The 17,301-nt window shown below is 42.9% G+C and overlaps 1 protein-coding gene across 1 annotated transcript in view; it reads left to right on the forward strand.

Annotated features, from left to right (window-relative positions):
- CTNNBL1 (catenin beta like 1) overlaps window positions 1-17,301 on the forward strand; it is a 143,948-nt gene that overhangs the window by 113,102 nt on the left and 13,545 nt on the right. Inside the window, 2 exon segments of the mRNA XM_006188621.2 lie at window positions 3,993-4,090; window positions 6,604-6,684. Coding sequence (XP_006188683.1) covers window positions 3,993-4,090; window positions 6,604-6,684 — 179 coding nt within the window.

The following is a 17,301-nucleotide window of genomic DNA, read 5'->3' on the forward strand; positions in this document are numbered from 1 at the left end:
TTATAATAAATGAGTTCAATGGAATTCTAGATAGCCACTTTAAAAAAAAGGAGAAGAACTGTGTGCTGATATGGAAAGATTACAGTAGATAATATTTGTGTATGTGTGTGTGTATATATATATTTCTTCCCCTCATCTGTAAATGTACACAAGATACTTAGTAGATTTTTTTGCCCCTTTGAAGAGATGAAAAGGGTAGTGAGAAGACTATGGGAAATGAAAAACATTAGTGCATGCTTAATAAATATTTGTTGAGGACATTTATACCTTTTTGTATTCTTTGGTTTTTACCACACGCATCCATTGCTTTTATTTTAAAATCCTTGGTGGAGGATGGAGAGAATCAATAATAAAACAGTGAAAGAAGTTGCTTCCTCTGATTGAGCGTAAACTCATCTTTGAGCTTCCTTGTAGCCAAGGCAAAGAAGGAACCCAGATAAAAAGCACAAAAAATTCATCAAGAAAGAGAAGTATTTTCCTGATACTGATCTCTAAAGGAATCCAGCTGCCAAGGATTAGTCTAAACTCATGTCTAATCTTGTCCCTCTCAAGCTTAAAATTCATCGATGGATCCTTGTCAACTTTTCTCTATGATGCAGCCTTTCCACACCCGACTGACCTCTCCTCTCCCATGTGTATGTGACACTCCATCCAAACTGGCCTTTACATGTATTGTTCCTTCTGCCTGGAATGCTCTCTCTTCTCTACCTAATTGTCAGCTATGACTGTTACGTTTTGTTTTAAGATTTTCAATTATTTGTTACCACCAGTGGGTATTCTTATAGGTCTGCTGTGCCTCCTCTGTGCTCCCCAGACCCCCTCTGCCTACCTCAGTGATGGAACTTGTCACACTGCACTGTGATGATTGTTTTGTTGTCCCCACTAAACAAGGAGCTCCTTAAGGTTAGGGATACTATGTTGTTTGGGGGCCCTGATCACCAAGTGCTTGCCAGGCACAGAGATAAATAGTCAGTAAATGACTGAGTGAGTAATCTGAAGTTTGAGTTCTACTTCTTTCACTAATTAGCTGTGTGGACAAGACACTTTCTGGGCCTTGATTTTTCCATCTATACAATAAGAGATTTGGCCCAGATAATCTATGAGAACTCTCTGGCTGATTTTTTTTCCTTCCTCTGTGGTTGTCAGATTGTCATATATATACATGGAGGCTGTTGCCAGTTGTCATGCAGAGTAATTTCAAAGTTTCAGAACTAAGCTTGTTAAAATTCACTGCATTTATTATGGCCTGTCCCACATTGTTCACCAGCTGAAGAGATCAGAGCCACATCCAGTGGCTTGGCCCAAGATTACAGAACTGATTATGTCTCCCGCTCTTCCTTCCTCTGATCTTCTCTCCTGGACATACACAGAGGTCACAGGACTTTGCCTGACATGAGCCTCCAAAGACGTCCCTTGCTTACTCTACTTTCTCACCCTGGGCTGAGCTGTCTTGATTCACTGTCCTTACCCTGGGTTCATGATGTGTTTTGCCTTCCTGTGAAGATAGGTCCTGTTCTGGCCACTCTCCACTTTGTACCTTCATCTCATCCTGCTCCTGCTCCCTGCCCCTTCCTTTTGTTCAGGATGGAGGTTATACCACCTCAATCCCAGCCTCACAACAAAAGTTAAAGTTGAGGTGAACCTGGGGTCTTGAGAGGGTAAATAATATCTCTGTCCATAGCATATTTTAAGAAAAACTTTGTACTTAAAAAATTGTATCTACTGATTAGAGATATTTTATTGAAACTGATGGCTCCCTAAGAAAAAGCCATCTACTTACTCCCAAATGCAAAATATCTTTAAGGACCATTTGGTAACTGATAGTTGGAGAGCATACTACCAATGCAAAGATGCTGAACCTAGGATAGGCATTATATACTAAAAGGTGAAAGCTATTCAGAGGTATTTGAAAAATACCTAGAATTCAAGAGTGGTTTGTTTGTCCTGCCCCACCCCATGCCCCACCACCCAAAAGTTGTATTGAGAGCCTGTTTTCTTCCCATTCATTCATCAAGTATTTCCAAAACACCGAGTATATGCCAGGCATTGTGGGACCAGGGATATACCAATGAACAAAGCAGAGTAAAATTCCTGCCTTCAAGAAGCTTTTTTCTAATTGAAGGGAGACAGTGAACAAAACATATAAGTAAATTATACAGTATTTGAGAAGATAATGCATGCTGAAGAGTAAAATAAAGCAGATAAGACTTGGTGGTATTCGGGCATTGCATTTTTAAACAGGGTGGTTGAGGAAAATCCTTACTGAGAAGATGACAGTTGAGTAAAACTAGATTTGAAGACTGAGCCGTGCATATACTCTGGTGAGGGGCATTTCAGGCAGGGGAAAGAGCAAGGACAGAGTCCCCAGTGCAGGAGCCTGCCTGACGTTAGAAATGGCACTTAGTCTGAGTTGAGGAGTCATTGGAGGGTTTTACCCAGAGGAATGACAGGACCTGACTTAGGTTTTCTGGCTGCTCTATGGAGATTAGGCCAGAGGATGCAAGGGTGAAAATGGAGAGACCCACAGTAGGCTGTTGAGTATTCCAAGCAAGAGATGATGGTGATGTGGACCAGAGTAATGGCAGTGGGGACAGTAGTAAGAGGAGATAGAATTCTGAATGTAATTTAAAGCTGAGAAGTCTTCTGTGGGACATGTGAGAAAGATGAGAATCAAGGATACCACCACTGTTTTTGGCTTGAGAATCTGGAAAACCTGGTTGCCATTAACTCAGTGGAAAAGATGGTGGGGAACAGGTTTGAGAAGGAAGGTTAGGAGCTTGGTTTTGGACTTGTGGAGTTTAAAGGACCTGTTAGACAACCAAGTGGAGAGAGCAGATAGACAGATGAATGCATGAATCCATGTTCAGAGAATAGGACTGGCCTATAGACACACGTTTGAGAGTTGTCAGCATGTGTAAGTGGTTTTTAAAGCTGTGGGACTAGATGAGGTCCCCAGGGAGGTGATGGAAGATAGAAAATAGAAGTCTAAGGGCGGAATAGCTCTAGCATTAAGAGATTAGAGAAATGAAGTGGGGGGAAATGCTTCTGATATAAGTGAGGAGAAAAACAAATACAAAATTATATCTGTGCTACCATAAGAATGCTTATTTGTGGCTTTAACAGTCAAGTGACTTTTTTGAGACTTCAAGGGAACTTTGGCATATGGCGATGTTCTTCAGTCAGTTTTCAAATAGAATATTTGTTGCCCATGCTCTGGGCATCTTATTTCAAAATAAACTTTACTCTGCCATTTCTCCTTGGGTAGACTTCTGCCATCTCCTTTTCAAGGTCATTATTCTTGATTTTTAAAAATTCTTTTTAAAGAAAAGAATCTCTTTACAGCTGAAACCTGTAGTAAACCCTTCAATTACTCTCTTCTTTTCTGGGCAGAAAAAATAGTATCTCGTAATAGAAGCCCACAGGTTATGTGAACTTAAAAAACATTGTTATCATTTTGAAGTACTTACTGATCAGCTGCTTTTAAACTTGAAGGGGTTCTAGCTGCACCAGAATGTAAGTGCTAGCACTGGGACCTCATCATATTTCTTACTTAATTCTGGAATACTTACTTGGGAAGGTTATAAGGTAATTTGAGAGTATGATAGAAATGTCTGATTTGTTCATTATGCACGTGTATGGCTAGTATTCATACCCTATTCACAGGTTATTTCTGTAAATGGGGGGATTTGTTTGAGGTGCTGTTGTGGACAATGAAAATCAATTAATTCCAGGCAGAATAGAAATTCTAAGTTTCAGTTCACTCGCTCAAGTTGTCCTTGAGGATATCATCCCTTTTGAATATGTTTCTTGTGCCCGATGTGAAAGTCAGTTCAGTGTTCCATTGGCAGTTTAGGTTCTTGTCTTATTGATCAATAGCAGCAGTCAGGGAAGGCCTGCTTATTCCTCCTTCAATAGAACCAGACCAGGCTTGAAGAGAGGTAATAATCACTGCTCTGATCACAGCGTGTTCTCTTTTCTCCTTCCCAACCCAGAGCATGTCTGTTCGATCCTGGCTTCCCTCCTGCGGAACCTGAGAGGGCAGCAGCGAACTCGGCTTCTGAATAAATTCACTGAAAATGACAGTGAGAAGGTAGGTGCTTGTTGGACTGTAAAGATGGGACCAGGACCAGCGAGGATAGAAGGACTCTATCTAAGATGTGATCTGAGGGGTGCTGGGTTGAGAGTTCCTGTCCTAAAATATCTACTCCAGCATCTGGGCCCCGTTGCTTTGGCTCTCAGAGGTTTCTCTGGTTATTCTGTCTCTCGTCTTCAAATGCATTCCCCTGGAAGTAGTAAAACCTCAGGTTGGTATCAACTAGCACTTTAGGGGGATTTTTAGACCCAATGAGAGTGGATTATGATAGGATTGTGGTTGGGGGAGAGGGAGCTTGCACAGCCTTACAAATGAATGAGAGCATAGGCTTTGGATTCACATGTCTGGATTTGAACCTGGTTTTGCTACTTTCAAGATGTGTGCCACTCCGAGCCTTACTTTCCCTGGCTTTAAAATGGAGATGTTAATACCCATGTTGAAGAGTCAATGAGAGGAAGATTAAGTGAAGTCTTACTAGGTGGTGTTGATGGTAGTGATGATGAAAATGACATGATGATAGAAAACGGTAGAGCCTGCCCTAGATGGGCTACAGAACATGGAAATGATCGTGTAAATGAGATTAGATAGATATTTTGCGTTGTTTTCTACAGTACCAAACCATAAGTTTTTTTTTTTTCACTTTTCAGTTTTATTAGGTAGAATTGCCAAACCATAGGATTTTTTAACAGTAATAAGAACTACGATTTATTGAATGACTACCGTGGATTGGGTACTACAGTATTACTCACGTTTACGGATAAGGAAATTGAAGCTAAGAGACATTCTGTGACTTGCCCAAGGTCATACCAGTAACAAGAAGCAGAGCTAGGATTTGAACCCAGGCTGTCTGAGTCCAGAAAACCCATGTATTTTATCACACTAAACATAAGTAGATAGTTCAGATGAATAAAATTAAGAACCAAAGCCCCCTTTTTAACTTAAAATAATTTCTTTCCTTCCCTTGTCCAAGGTGAGGCTGAAATTTTTTCCTACTTTGGAGAGACATTTAAGACTATCTCTTTGAGCCTACCTGTAACCATTTTTTCTACCCTCACTATAATATACCATGGTGAAGAGGCCATCAGGTTAAAGAGTTTGAAAGGAGTGTGAGCAGATAGACATCTATCTTAAAAGCCAAAGAATCTCGTCCTGAGTTCCATGTGCTGATGTTAGGTGTCCATAAGGAACCTAAAATATTATATATTTTGTCTATGTGTATGTACTTTTATGAGGGGAGGAGACAAGGGTACAAAACTGTAATGAGCTTTTCAAAGACATTCTTTTTGTTTGTTTTTTGATTTTTGGTTTTTTTATTTTTATTTTTTTCTTTTCGAAGACATTCTTGACCCCAAATATTTTGAAACCATCTCTGTAGGATCATTAAGATGAGGAGGAAAAGACCAAGTCAGTGCTTTAGAAATTCTTAACATGCAGTGAAACCAATTGCTCCCATGTGATTAACATGAATAAATTCAATTGTTTAAAAAAAGTGAGAGAGAGGCCATCAGGTTAGGAGACAGAACATCTTAGCAATCTTGTCACCCTGGTGACATCATCTAATGTCTGTTCTTCAGTTTCCTCATCTTTAAAATTAGGATTGCTGTCTATCTTCCCTGCCTACCTTATCAAGTTTTTCTAAAGTTTAGAAAAAATAATGGCTATGAGAATACTTTGTAAACTGAAGTATATAAAATCTTAGGGTCGTCATTGTTACCCAGGGAAGATTTGGGCACAGCCTTCCTGGACTGTCTGATGCCAGGTTGAAGCAACGTCTGCTGTTAATCAGCATCAGCTCCTGGGGAAATACCAGGGTTGCCAAGTTCCATGGTGGTGCCAGCCTGGTAAAAGAGATAGTGTTCTTTCAATCTTTTGGAAATCTTAGGGGGGAATAAATGGAACTTTTTCAAACCTGCTGAGTTGTTCCTCAGGCCACGTTTGAAGTTTAAAACTGATTTTTAGGTTATTGCTAAGCAAAAGTCAAGGCCTTTTTTTAACTTGCTGAAGGAGTTTTTCTTGCACTCTCTTCTGACTCAAAAGCAACGAAAAAGATTTTACTCAGACCTTTTTAAAAAAAGATCAGCTCTGGGGCAGAATCTGAACATGAAAGGTTTCAGTTTGGAAAAAGAAATTTCTGTAAAGTTCTAAGTGAATATCAAGTATGTAACTTCAGGCTCCTTCTCTTTGTAAGAAGGGACTTGAATTTTTATTTATTTGTTTGTTTTTAACAACTTGAATTCATGGGAATCCTGGAAGGGCTGGGAATGCGTAGTGTCCTTTGGAAATGGGTCTGTGTTCAAACTGCCTCCATGCCAAGTGTTTGCTTTGTTCTGCCCCAGCCCTTTGATCCCTTCCTACGTGTTCCTAAGCAAAGCTCAGATCCAGGGCAAGAAGTGGTAGAGCGGCTCTTGCTTTGTGAGGGGTGACAGGGAGATGAATAGGAGCTCTGCTCTTCTCTTGCCTTGATATTCTCTTTCCTTTTCACTCACGCCTGTGAAATCTCTCTCTTTCAGGTCGACAGGTTGATGGAATTGCATTTTAAATATCTGGATGCAATGCAGGTGGCCGACAAGAAGATTGAAGGAGAGAAACATGTATGTATCCCTGCCTATCTTTTGCCAACTATTGCTTCGCACTCCATTTTGGTCCCTTGTGCACCTTCTATCTTCCCACAGGACAGACAAGAGCAGGGGTGCCCTCCACCTTTGTGTGCCACCTAACATACTGGAAGAGCAGAACAGTTGACAGTCTGCCAGTGGTTATAACTGCTCTTCTAATGGGTGTGAAGTCCCTTAGGAGGATGGATTGTACGATTGATCCAGGTCTCACCGGGAGACTGAGTGATAGCACAAGTACCCTTGATGAGAGCTTCTCTTCGAAAATCTGACCACAGTACAGTGCTGTGACTTGGTAGTGTGTTGGCAGAGTGTGTCTGGCTGGCTTCTGTAGTCCTAGGGAAGCACTGGCAGGAACGGTGGTTACGGGGATAAGAGCTACAAGGGCACTGGGAGTCACTGAATCCAGGTGACACTTGGAGACCTCGAGAAGAGACGCTGAGTGCATTGTGGCAAAGCCTGCACACCAGTTTCAAAGTGACTGACCCGCATTGTCTTGTGCTGACCGTTGCTGAGGGAAATGAAACCTGCTAGATGTTTTTTCTTGCGGAGCCTTGCTTACCTAGGGAGTTATCCTTCCTCCTGTATTTTTCACCTGCTTCTGTTTTGCCCTCTGCCATCTCTGGCCTGTGTAGCTTTCTCATCTGTCTCTTTAATCAGGGCAGATTTTCGTGTCTGTTGGTTAATGTCCGATATGTATTCTCTTCCCTACAAGACATTCCTCAATCTTTGGTCACACTGCAAAATGATCCTTTTGTTGCTTTTTTCAGAGTCTGTAGTAGACTCATTTTCCTTGTGATCTTGTTTTGCTGTATCACCTTCTTTTCGCTTTTGAACCTCCCTGGTGGGAGAGCCCGTTCCAGCACCCCCTCCCATCTGTGATGGGGCAGTCGAGCCGTGCGCAAGAGCTGTGTGTATGGGAGTTACTCTAGCATCTTCCCTCAGGCCTCAGGCCAGGGTGAGAGACTAGAGCTTGGGGGGAAGACAGTGACCTTGTTGTCTGTGCCCTGTTTCTCTTCACCTCGTCTCATCCATCCATCCCCTTTCCCAAAATAAACCTCCATTTATGAATACCAGTAGAGGGGTGACCATGTTTATCACTCTTGTGATTTCCCTGTGCTCCCTAAACCTAGTGAGTCCTCAGATGTTTGTTGATTGATTGAATTGATTGACTGGGACTTTCTTCTTTTATATGGTGATACTACAAGGTAAATGGCAGGCTCTAAATTCTGAGGCTGGACTTCAGATACTAGCATGTTCCACACACAGTCCTTTCATTCCACACACTTCACCCTCTTTATTTTATTGTTTGATTAAACTTTCCTTTTTCATCTTTTCTTCTCTTTATGGTAACTTGTACATGGTGGACACTTAGTGATTGTTAAAATGCCAGAGTAATATATTCTTTCTCTTTGTCTGAATGATAATTAGAAACAAATTGAACTTTCCCTAGACTTTCATTGGGAAACAGCCATGAGACAATTAGAACTCCAGCTCTGACAGAATCCCCCATGTTACCTGCTGAAGAAGCTTTTCAGGGGTGGTAGAGGAAGCATCTGGAGTCAGAGAAACTAGAATTTTAGTGCAGGCACCACCTCTAAATCACTGCCCAGCCATGCCTTGTCACCGTGCCTCAGGTAGCTCCAGTCTCTTAGCTATAACGTGGTTATCAGCAAAGTCCAAAGTCAATTTCTCAAATCCCCTCAGCTTGACGTTTTCCCTGAGGTTCGGATGAACGCACTTTGGTAACTCTGCCATTTTTTGAAAATGGAATGGATTAAAAGCGCAGTGAGAGGTTGGTCAGCAACTGTCTTTTGTGTAGAGCAGCGGCAGCCAGGTAGAAAAGGTGCACGGGAGGTAGGGGTCGGATAAGCCTGGATTTGAATTTGAACTCTGCCACTTCCTAGCTCTGAGACCTTGGACAAATGAGTTGACCTCTCTGAGCTTTGGTATAATGGAAATGACACCTCTCTTTCAGTGCTGTTAGAAGACTGAGCTCTAAGTATGTGAAATACCTTGCTCAGTAAGTAAAAGCTGCTGCTGTAACTAGCTCTTCCTAGCTTCCTTAGGAATTCTTCTGTAACTTTTAAGCCAGGCAGTCCTTTTTCTGAGAGCATCCTCCTTGCCAGATGTCCCAGGAGTTGTCTTAGCAGACCAGGGCATTGGCACCATCAGGTGCTTCGTTTGAGGTGAAGCTGAAATAGGCTTTGTTTTGGGGGGTTGCTTTGTTTTGTTTGAGGGAGACCAGAATAAGCTGTTGGGGTCAGGAAGCAGCTTTGTGTAGCCATTAGGAAACCTGGCCTGCTTCCCACAATATTATCTATTATCAGCATTGAAGAGGGTGTGAAACTGATTAGGACTGACGAGAGAAATCTCTGCAGCCACTCTCCCCAGCTTTCACGGTGCCTCCGTGTGCTACAGGCGCAGGGCCCCTGCCGTGCCCTGACAAACATCTGTCTCCTTGATGCCAAGGCCGTTTTGCTGGGCACTGGCAAACATTCCAAGGCCGTTAGTGCTCAGCAGCCTCAGTGTTGCTCAGAGAGTCAGGGCGGGGTGGGAGTGAGGGATGCATTTGTGAGCGGTGCTCCATGCCAGCATGCAGGCTCCGCCCTGCCAGATGAAGCCGCCTCACAGGCCTGAAGTGACTTGGAACAAAACCATCTCTTTTTTGTCTCTCCTTTATGCAGTCTTCTCTCCTAAGTCATAAACAATTTGTCACGTCACCTTATCCAACCTCCATTAAACTTGGGTGTCCAACACCCATTGGGAACTCAGCAAATATTTGTTGACTTGAATTGAATGCTTATTTCTCAGGCATTTGATGACATTGACTGTCAGATCAGTAATGACTAAATACCTCATATACTTTGCCAAGTCTGCAACAACAAAACCTTAAATAACAGGGTCAGATATTGACGTTTTTTAGTGTCTCACAGCCACCATCTTCCCTACAAACTTCAGACTTCCGTGGGCACAGTACAGGTGACTCCCGTGGGCACAGTACAAGTGTCCGTGGTTTGCAGTTGACCAAGATTCACTGGAGAAAGTCCAGTCATTTGGCAGATGTCTCTCACAGGCACCTGCTCCGTGCGGGACACAGCAGGGGGTGAGCACGGGTGGAAGTGCCAGCAGAAGCGTGGGCCGCAGGAGCTCCTGCTGCTGCTGCTGCTGCTGCTGCGGGGGCCGGAGGAGTCCGAGGGGCGGGGGAAGCCGTCTGCTCCTCGAGTTTCCTGTAACAGTTTTGTGGATGAGACAGGATTTGAGCTGAACCTTAAAAGGAAAAGACTTTTAGGACATTTCAAACTAGAGAGGAGCGAGAGCAAAGGAGGGGCAGTGGGGAGCCAAGTTGAGTTTTGGGATGAGTGATGTTACATTTCAGGAGCAGAGGGTGTGAGGGGGGAACATGGGCTTTAGAGCCAGGCTTCTTCTGGTTCTCCAGCTGTGGACAAACAGCCTAACTACTCCAGCTGTTTTCTTCCTTCCTTGTGTTTTGTTTTTAAGATGTGTGTCCCAACCTGTGGGTGTGTGAGGAATTACATATTTAGGCATTTGGTGATGTAGATATAACACACATGAAAGCTGCTTTCACAGGTCCTGGGGTGTAGAGGTGGCCAGAGAAGCTTTTCTCTGTAAAGACCATTTATACCACCACCCTCTGCATCTGCTTGCATTCTCTTACTTCCCTGGTAGCGCAAGACAATGTGTGACCTGAGCCCTCCCTGCTTGTCCCCCTTCCTCCCCTGCCACTGTGCACTGACTTCCCGCCTTATGTCCTGTGCTTCTCCCTCTGTCCTGCCTCTTCTCACTCTGGTGCCTCCTTCCACCTTCAGGTCTCAGCCTAAATGTCACCCCCTCAGAGAGGTTTTCAGTGGTCGCCGTATGTAAAGTGGTGCCCCCATTGCCAGTGCTTCTTCATAACCTGTAATTATTTTGTTTGTTTATTCTATCTCTGGGGCTGTAATCTTTCTTGTTCATCATATTCTCAGGACTTACATAGTGATTAACACGCAGTAAATGGAGGAGCACTACTCATGAGATAAAGTTAATATTTGTCCACGGGTATTAAGGAAGGCAGAGGGTCCTGGGCTTTCTACATTATGTCAGAACTGTCATTTTTAACCCTAATTTTTGTTTTCTCTGTTATTAGCCCAATCATCAAAAATATTTAAGTATAGCTGTGTGGATGCTGTGGCATAACTATAGCTATATTCAACACAGAAAAATACTCCTATTTAGAACAATCTACAAGCTTTACTGATAATTTTGTACACACCCAGTTTGGATCACATTACTGCAATACTTGGTAACTAGCAAAGCCTTCCACGTCTTGGCAGTTGCCTACTGCATTCACATTATATTCAGTGTCCACGCGACTCCAGGGCCACAGCGTATCTGAACATACCCTTGGGGTTCCTGGTTAACAAGATGTGACCTGAACTTTTAAAGGGCATGTAATTCTTAAGACTCTTCTAGTGAGCAGCAGTTCTCTGTGATCTGTAAATACCCAGGGTGCTTGTCTCAGCAGATTTCACCTGACTCCCCAAGCAACACGAAGCTCAGAAAACACCAAGGTCCCTGTTGTTGGGAAGCTATCCTGACTTCTCATGGGTTCCTTCTGGTTTCTGTTAGTTGCATGTAGAGATGCCAGGCTTCTGAGTGTCAGAAGTAAGGCATAATTACATAGGTATTGGTAGGGATTTTAAAAGTGGGAGGAGAGCCTTGGAGAGAGGTTTTCCTTTTTTAGTTCCTGGGAAAATTATTCTCAGCAGGTTTATTTAATAAAGTGTTCTCGCCACATACTTTGCACCATAATGACTTACAAATTGCATGCTAATTTTGCCACAGTTAAATCATCCCAGGCTTTATCCTGGAAAGAGAAAGATGGACTCCTTGTAATGAAACAGTATCCACAGGACTAGATGTCGGAAACAGACTTTGACTATTTCCTTAGTGTTTGAAACTCACTTAAAGACCTGTACAAAGGATGTAAGGCCCAGGAATGGATGTGTGGGATGCGTGGTGGTAAAGCATTGGGAGATGTGGAGGCAGTGGACGTGTGAGGCTGCCGTTGACTGTTCCAGGGACAGTGTGGGAAGCTCCTGGGGCAAGCTTCAAAACAGGGAATCCTGCTGAGAGTTCCTCTCAGCTGTTCTTTAAGCCGGTGGTTCCCACACGTCTCAGTCCATGAATTTGGCAGAACGCAGCTAACAGACAGTAGAAGCCACAGATGGTGGGGGAGGGGATGCTGGTGCTTCTCCCTGTCTATTGTGTCCTTCTTTCCGAGACAGATTTAGCCATCTGCTCATTCACCCTTCTCTACTGCCCTCTCCCTGCCCCCTTCCCAGTCACAATCATCCTTTCTACCATTGCAGGAGAAGTTGCGGGGCCTGAGTCCGGGTCCCACATCTCTGCCACTTACCCTGCAGTGTGGCCTAAGCACTCCGTTTTGCTTTTTTCATCCTCTCTGTCCTTTCTCAGTGGGGTCCACAGTGTCTCCCATACTGACTTCACAGAAGCCCTGGTTCTCTCAAGGCTGGCGTATATGTTGTCAGAATTCAGGTGGGCAATCTAGTTGTTTTATTTATTTGTTTGTTTTTAGTAAAATTAGAAATTGAAGGCATGCTAATGATGAAGGCATCATGGCATCATAAAAGGAACATGAACCCTGGGATCTTACAGCCCAAGGTTAAATCCCAGCTCTGCCACACATGAACTCTGTTCTTTGGGGAAATGCTTTGCTCTGTGTGTGTATGCATGTGTGTATGTGTGTGTGTGTGTGTTTTTCATTGTAGCTTTATTAGAGGGTCATTTTGAAGATTAATGAGATTGTTTATAAAAACCAGGGACATACTCATGTGTTAAGGCTGGCCTAACACATAGTCAGTTTCTCCTTTGAGGGCAAACTGGTGTGATATCCTTGGGTTCTTATCAGAGCTTCAGAGCTGCTATCAGTTAGCTGAGTAGTCTCAAAAAAAAAATATCCCTTTTATTAATTCTCCAGCCTCTGTTTCCCCCACTGAAAATGACCAGCAGTCCCTAGGATTCCTCTCTAACAGACTGCTCTATTTTCGAAGCTCTTGAAGGAAGATTTTGTTTTGCTAGTATTTGTGCCTCTCCCTTCTCCACTTACCTATCACTCCCATGGTTTAAATTCTCCCCTTGCTTTGGAAGTAAAAAGGAAATTGTCCTTTTCTAAATGGTGGGACAGTTCCTGCCCATGACTACAGACTGTAACTGTGACCCCTTCTGGGCCTCTGAGTCATGTCCCCTCTTATTAAGAAAAGAGGGATTCCTCTTGGCTTCACAGCAGTTTCTTTTATGACTGTCTCCTCCCATCAGCGAGGGGCAGCTCACCACCTGTCTGTCAGGGGACAGATTAGAAATGGCATCCACAGACTCATTTGGAGGCTTGCGACTTGCCTGCAGAGAGAGATGGAGGCACCTGAAAGTTAGCGATTTGGTAGTGCTCCAGAAGACAGATTAACATTTAAAGTGAGGATGTGGCTGGGGGAGGGGCGGAACACACACAGCCCTGCAGAAATGGCACCTTGATGCCACACGTGCTACCTCCTTGTGTATCTTTGGAGATGGATCTGTTTATTTTAGCAGCCCCCAAACAGGCCCGTGCTGCTGTGAATTGCAAGTCTGTTCCACTTAATGCGCTGTTCACTGAATTACCATCTAGGTCTTTATTCTAGCCCTCTCTTATGGAATGAACAAAATAAAACTCTTCAGAGTGTCTTTTTTTTTTTTTAAACTCTCCCAAATCGCATGTAGAGTTTGCTGGTCTAGCTATCGATTCTCTTCCTTCCTCTTTCTTAAGTTTCTTCATTTTATAAAGAAAAGACAGACCTGGAAGCTAGATGACCTTACATTTAATGCTGCTAGTTTACAGTAGTTCCCAGAAATAGCATAAAGAAAAAATCCCATCTATTCGCTCATATGCTAATACCAGAAAAGGTCTATAAAGCAAAGATTTTTTTCTACTTTGAACTGTGGAAGTGATCACAGACTTGGAGCCAGACCTGCGTGGATTTTTATCCTGTCTCCAACACTTACTCGACTATGAGCTTTGTGACCTTAGCAGAGGTTTCCCCTCTGTAAGCCTCAGTTTCTAATTTGAAAGTGGAAATAGTAATGGTTCTTATCTCTTGGAGTTTAGGGGAAAATGAGAAATCCATCAAAGTGCTTAGCAGAATGCCTGGCACACAGTGAGGACCCAGGAAATTTTGCTGTTGTTTTTATTCCATTTTTGCCACCCATCTCTTGTTAGAGTCAAAGAACTGACAGAAAAAGGGTCTTGGACTAGGAAATCATATTCTACTCAAGTCTCTATCCAAAATTCAGTGACATCTGTCTCAATTTTTCCATCTGTGAAATCTGCAAATGATACTTGCTGTACATACTCAACCCGAGGGCATGTACAGCAAGTGAGGTTAGTGCAGATCCTCTGCTCTGAACCGGAAAAAGTGCTGTATGTGGATGTTGAGTTGTCATTGCTTCACAAAGAGACAGTCACCTTCACTCTTCTTAAAGGCGAGAGTTGAATGAATTCATTGGTGGGAGACATCCTTTAAATCTTAACCCTCATGTCTTATTTCAAATGCAATTCAATGTATACATAGATTTTTACTTTGAAATTTTGTAGCATACAGTATCTTTACAATACTCAAGAGGTTACTCAAGTTTTTTGGAATTTCTCCTTAATCAAATTAATCATATTCCCATTTTAAGAGTCATTACAGTGGATTAGAGGTGGCACTCATGAACCCTATTTCCCTTCCTTTATCTAGCTCAGGCTTCTTATTTCCAAGCAAAGAAGCTGAGGCCAAGAAAAGTTAAATGACTTGCCTGCAGACACTAGTAAGTTAGCATTAGAGTTGGGATCTTACCTCATTTGCTTTGTTCTTTCAGATTTCTGGTTCTTCTTCCTCACACAGGGATATCCAGAGAACCATATCACATCCTTATCTCAAGATCAAAATTTTATCTGGTGTCTTAGAAACCCAGAAAAGGAGCCAAACATGCATTAATCCATTTTAAAGAAGTTTATACTCTGTTCACATATAGTAAGACAGGTGGTTAATAAAAGTGACATCCTACCTCTTTTTAAAACAGACCAAAACTTGAGAAGATGTGCCTAAAAGAACTGTACTCAAACTTCCTTATTTTCCATCAGAATAAAAATCACCCTGCTTCTCTTATTTCCCTTTCAACATGGAGTATACCTTTGTGCTCGACTTCCCTGAATCCACTCAGCAGTAAATATTCCATGCCACAGAGTTGTAACAGGCTAGATAAGGTGCTATCCTGACAGCAGTCACCTTCTCTGCATCCTGGTTTCTATGATGCTTCTAAAACTGTCAGGGCAGAAACTTCATCTTAGCAGCCAATCTCTGTTTCATCTTTGTGCATGTTCAATGCAGTGATGGTGATGCCTTTCTTGGAGATGAGCTATAGTCATATCTCAGATCTACATTTGAAAATTTCACTTTCAAATCATGTGGCCATGTGTCTAAAAGTAGAATGTCGAATTGAATGTTGTCAGAATCTTGAAGTTCTGAGGAAAGAATTAAAAATAGGGTTTGGCAATGCTCTCTTGGGTCTGGTCTTCCTACATGACAATGTTTAGAGAAACTTGAAGGTGCAGTGTGTCTGGTTAAAAGGAGATCAGATTGTGGTAAAGAGTGCAGAAAAGGGAGGATCACCAGGAGCACTTCTGACCTAAGCGGAAAAAGTTAATTTTGCTAAACTCCATTCTTTAGCGTTTCGACCACTCTTACTATCTTCCTTTGTTCTTCAGACAGCTCTGAAATCTGTACCCACACTAACACTGTAATATGAAAAGAGCAGACTTGGATTTAAATCTCAGTTCTGCTACCCACTAGCCTTGGGGAGGTTGCTCTGCCTGAGTCAGTTTCCTCCTCTGAAATGGGGGTAATAATCCCTACTTTGCAATATTTATGAGACGTAAAGGAGTCAGTTTAGGGAAAGCACTTGCCACTGTACCTGACACATAATAAGCCCTCAGTCAACGTTAGCTGCTCCTCCGAGCTGGACAGATGGTGGTAGCAATGGTTCTTATTCAGACTGCCTCACACAATGCCTAGTATGTAGTAATCCATCAAACACTATGAGCTGCCTGATAGCTAGGATCTAAGAAGCAAAGAAATAGTCCCTTCTTCTGTCCTCTCTCTCTCGGTGACAGTGATGTGCGCTCTTATTCTCTCCCACCCGGGTCAAGGCGACTTTTCTGTGCTTTAACCTGTGCTGCTCTTCCCTCTGCTTAGAATGTTCCTTCCAGCTTGTCAGGCTCCTTCAGAATCCAGCTCAAATGTTGTATTTCCCTTGAACTCTCCTGACTCCCCAAAACAGACTCAGTCTGTCCTTCTTCTGGAGGCCCATGGCACTCAGTATGAGAGGTCCTTCATAATAGCCATTGCTACATTAAAGTAAAATTCGTTTGTTCATATTTATTAACCTTATTAGACTTCAATGTCCTTGATTATGTAGACTGTCCTGTTTCTCTTTACTACCCCCAGCACATCATATAACACCTGGCTCATAGTTAGACGTTCAGGAAATCTTCACCAGGTGCGTGAATGAATGTGTTTCACTCCAAGTTCCCATGTTTGCAAACCTCTAAGGCTTTTGTCTCTCCACCCCGCTCTTCTCCTGTCTTCCCCATCTGATCTGCTTCTCACAAAGGCTAATACTGTGGCCTCCTAGCTGTATACCCTGCCTGCCTCTCAACACTTGAAGCCAGTGTGTCCATCATACAGGCATTTGCATATTCTCATCATGACATTTTCCTGCACGGTGTAGTCTGCAGCCTCTCGTATCTCACTCCTCTGTTGAGCATTCAGGCCTCCCACCAGCTAGCCCTCCAAAGCACTGACTGAGCCTCCCCACCACAGCATATTAATAGTGCTGAACTTCTACCTGCATTTTTCCAATCCTGTTTCACAAATGCTTTTCAAGGGTCTACTATGCAAAAAGTACCCTGCAAGGTGCTTTTTAGGGTACAAAGATGAGTAAAACACAACTCTTTCAAAGAACCTACACAGGAAAGAGGTACACATCTGAATAACTCTTACAGAGCAGACCATGGAAGGTGCCATAAAAGAGGTACAAATCCAAGGTTGGGGGTTTTAAGAAATGAAAAAAATCATGTCAAGTTGGAAAACTCTGAGAAGTTTTTAAAGATCTCAGGAAAAGTTTTATAAGGAATATCACATTTTAGACTTTATTATGATAGAGATTGAGTGTGGGGAGAGCACCAACATTACAAGCAAAGGTTAGAAGGCCAGAAAGGGAGAGCAGGCCTGTTTGTGCTGTGTGTATGGGGGCGGTGGGGGGGAGGGTGTTGAGCAGAAAGTATGCAGGGCGTAAGGCCTCAGACCACAGGAATGCCTTCATTCTTAAAGGCATTCTTTCTGCTTTGTCTGCCAATCAGAAGCCTTGAAACCTTACCCAAAAGTCACTTCTTCCCAATGCCCTAACATCTTAACCAACCCTGATTAGCACCTACTACTTGTAATTACTTTAAATTTTGAGTGCACTGTGTCCCTTTACTTTCTGGTCATTTTCCACATC

The sequence above is a fragment of the Camelus ferus genome, chromosome 19, assembly GCF_009834535.1.
Source record: "Camelus ferus isolate YT-003-E chromosome 19, BCGSAC_Cfer_1.0, whole genome shotgun sequence".
Classification (NCBI taxonomy): Eukaryota; Metazoa; Chordata; class Mammalia; order Artiodactyla; family Camelidae; genus Camelus; species Camelus ferus.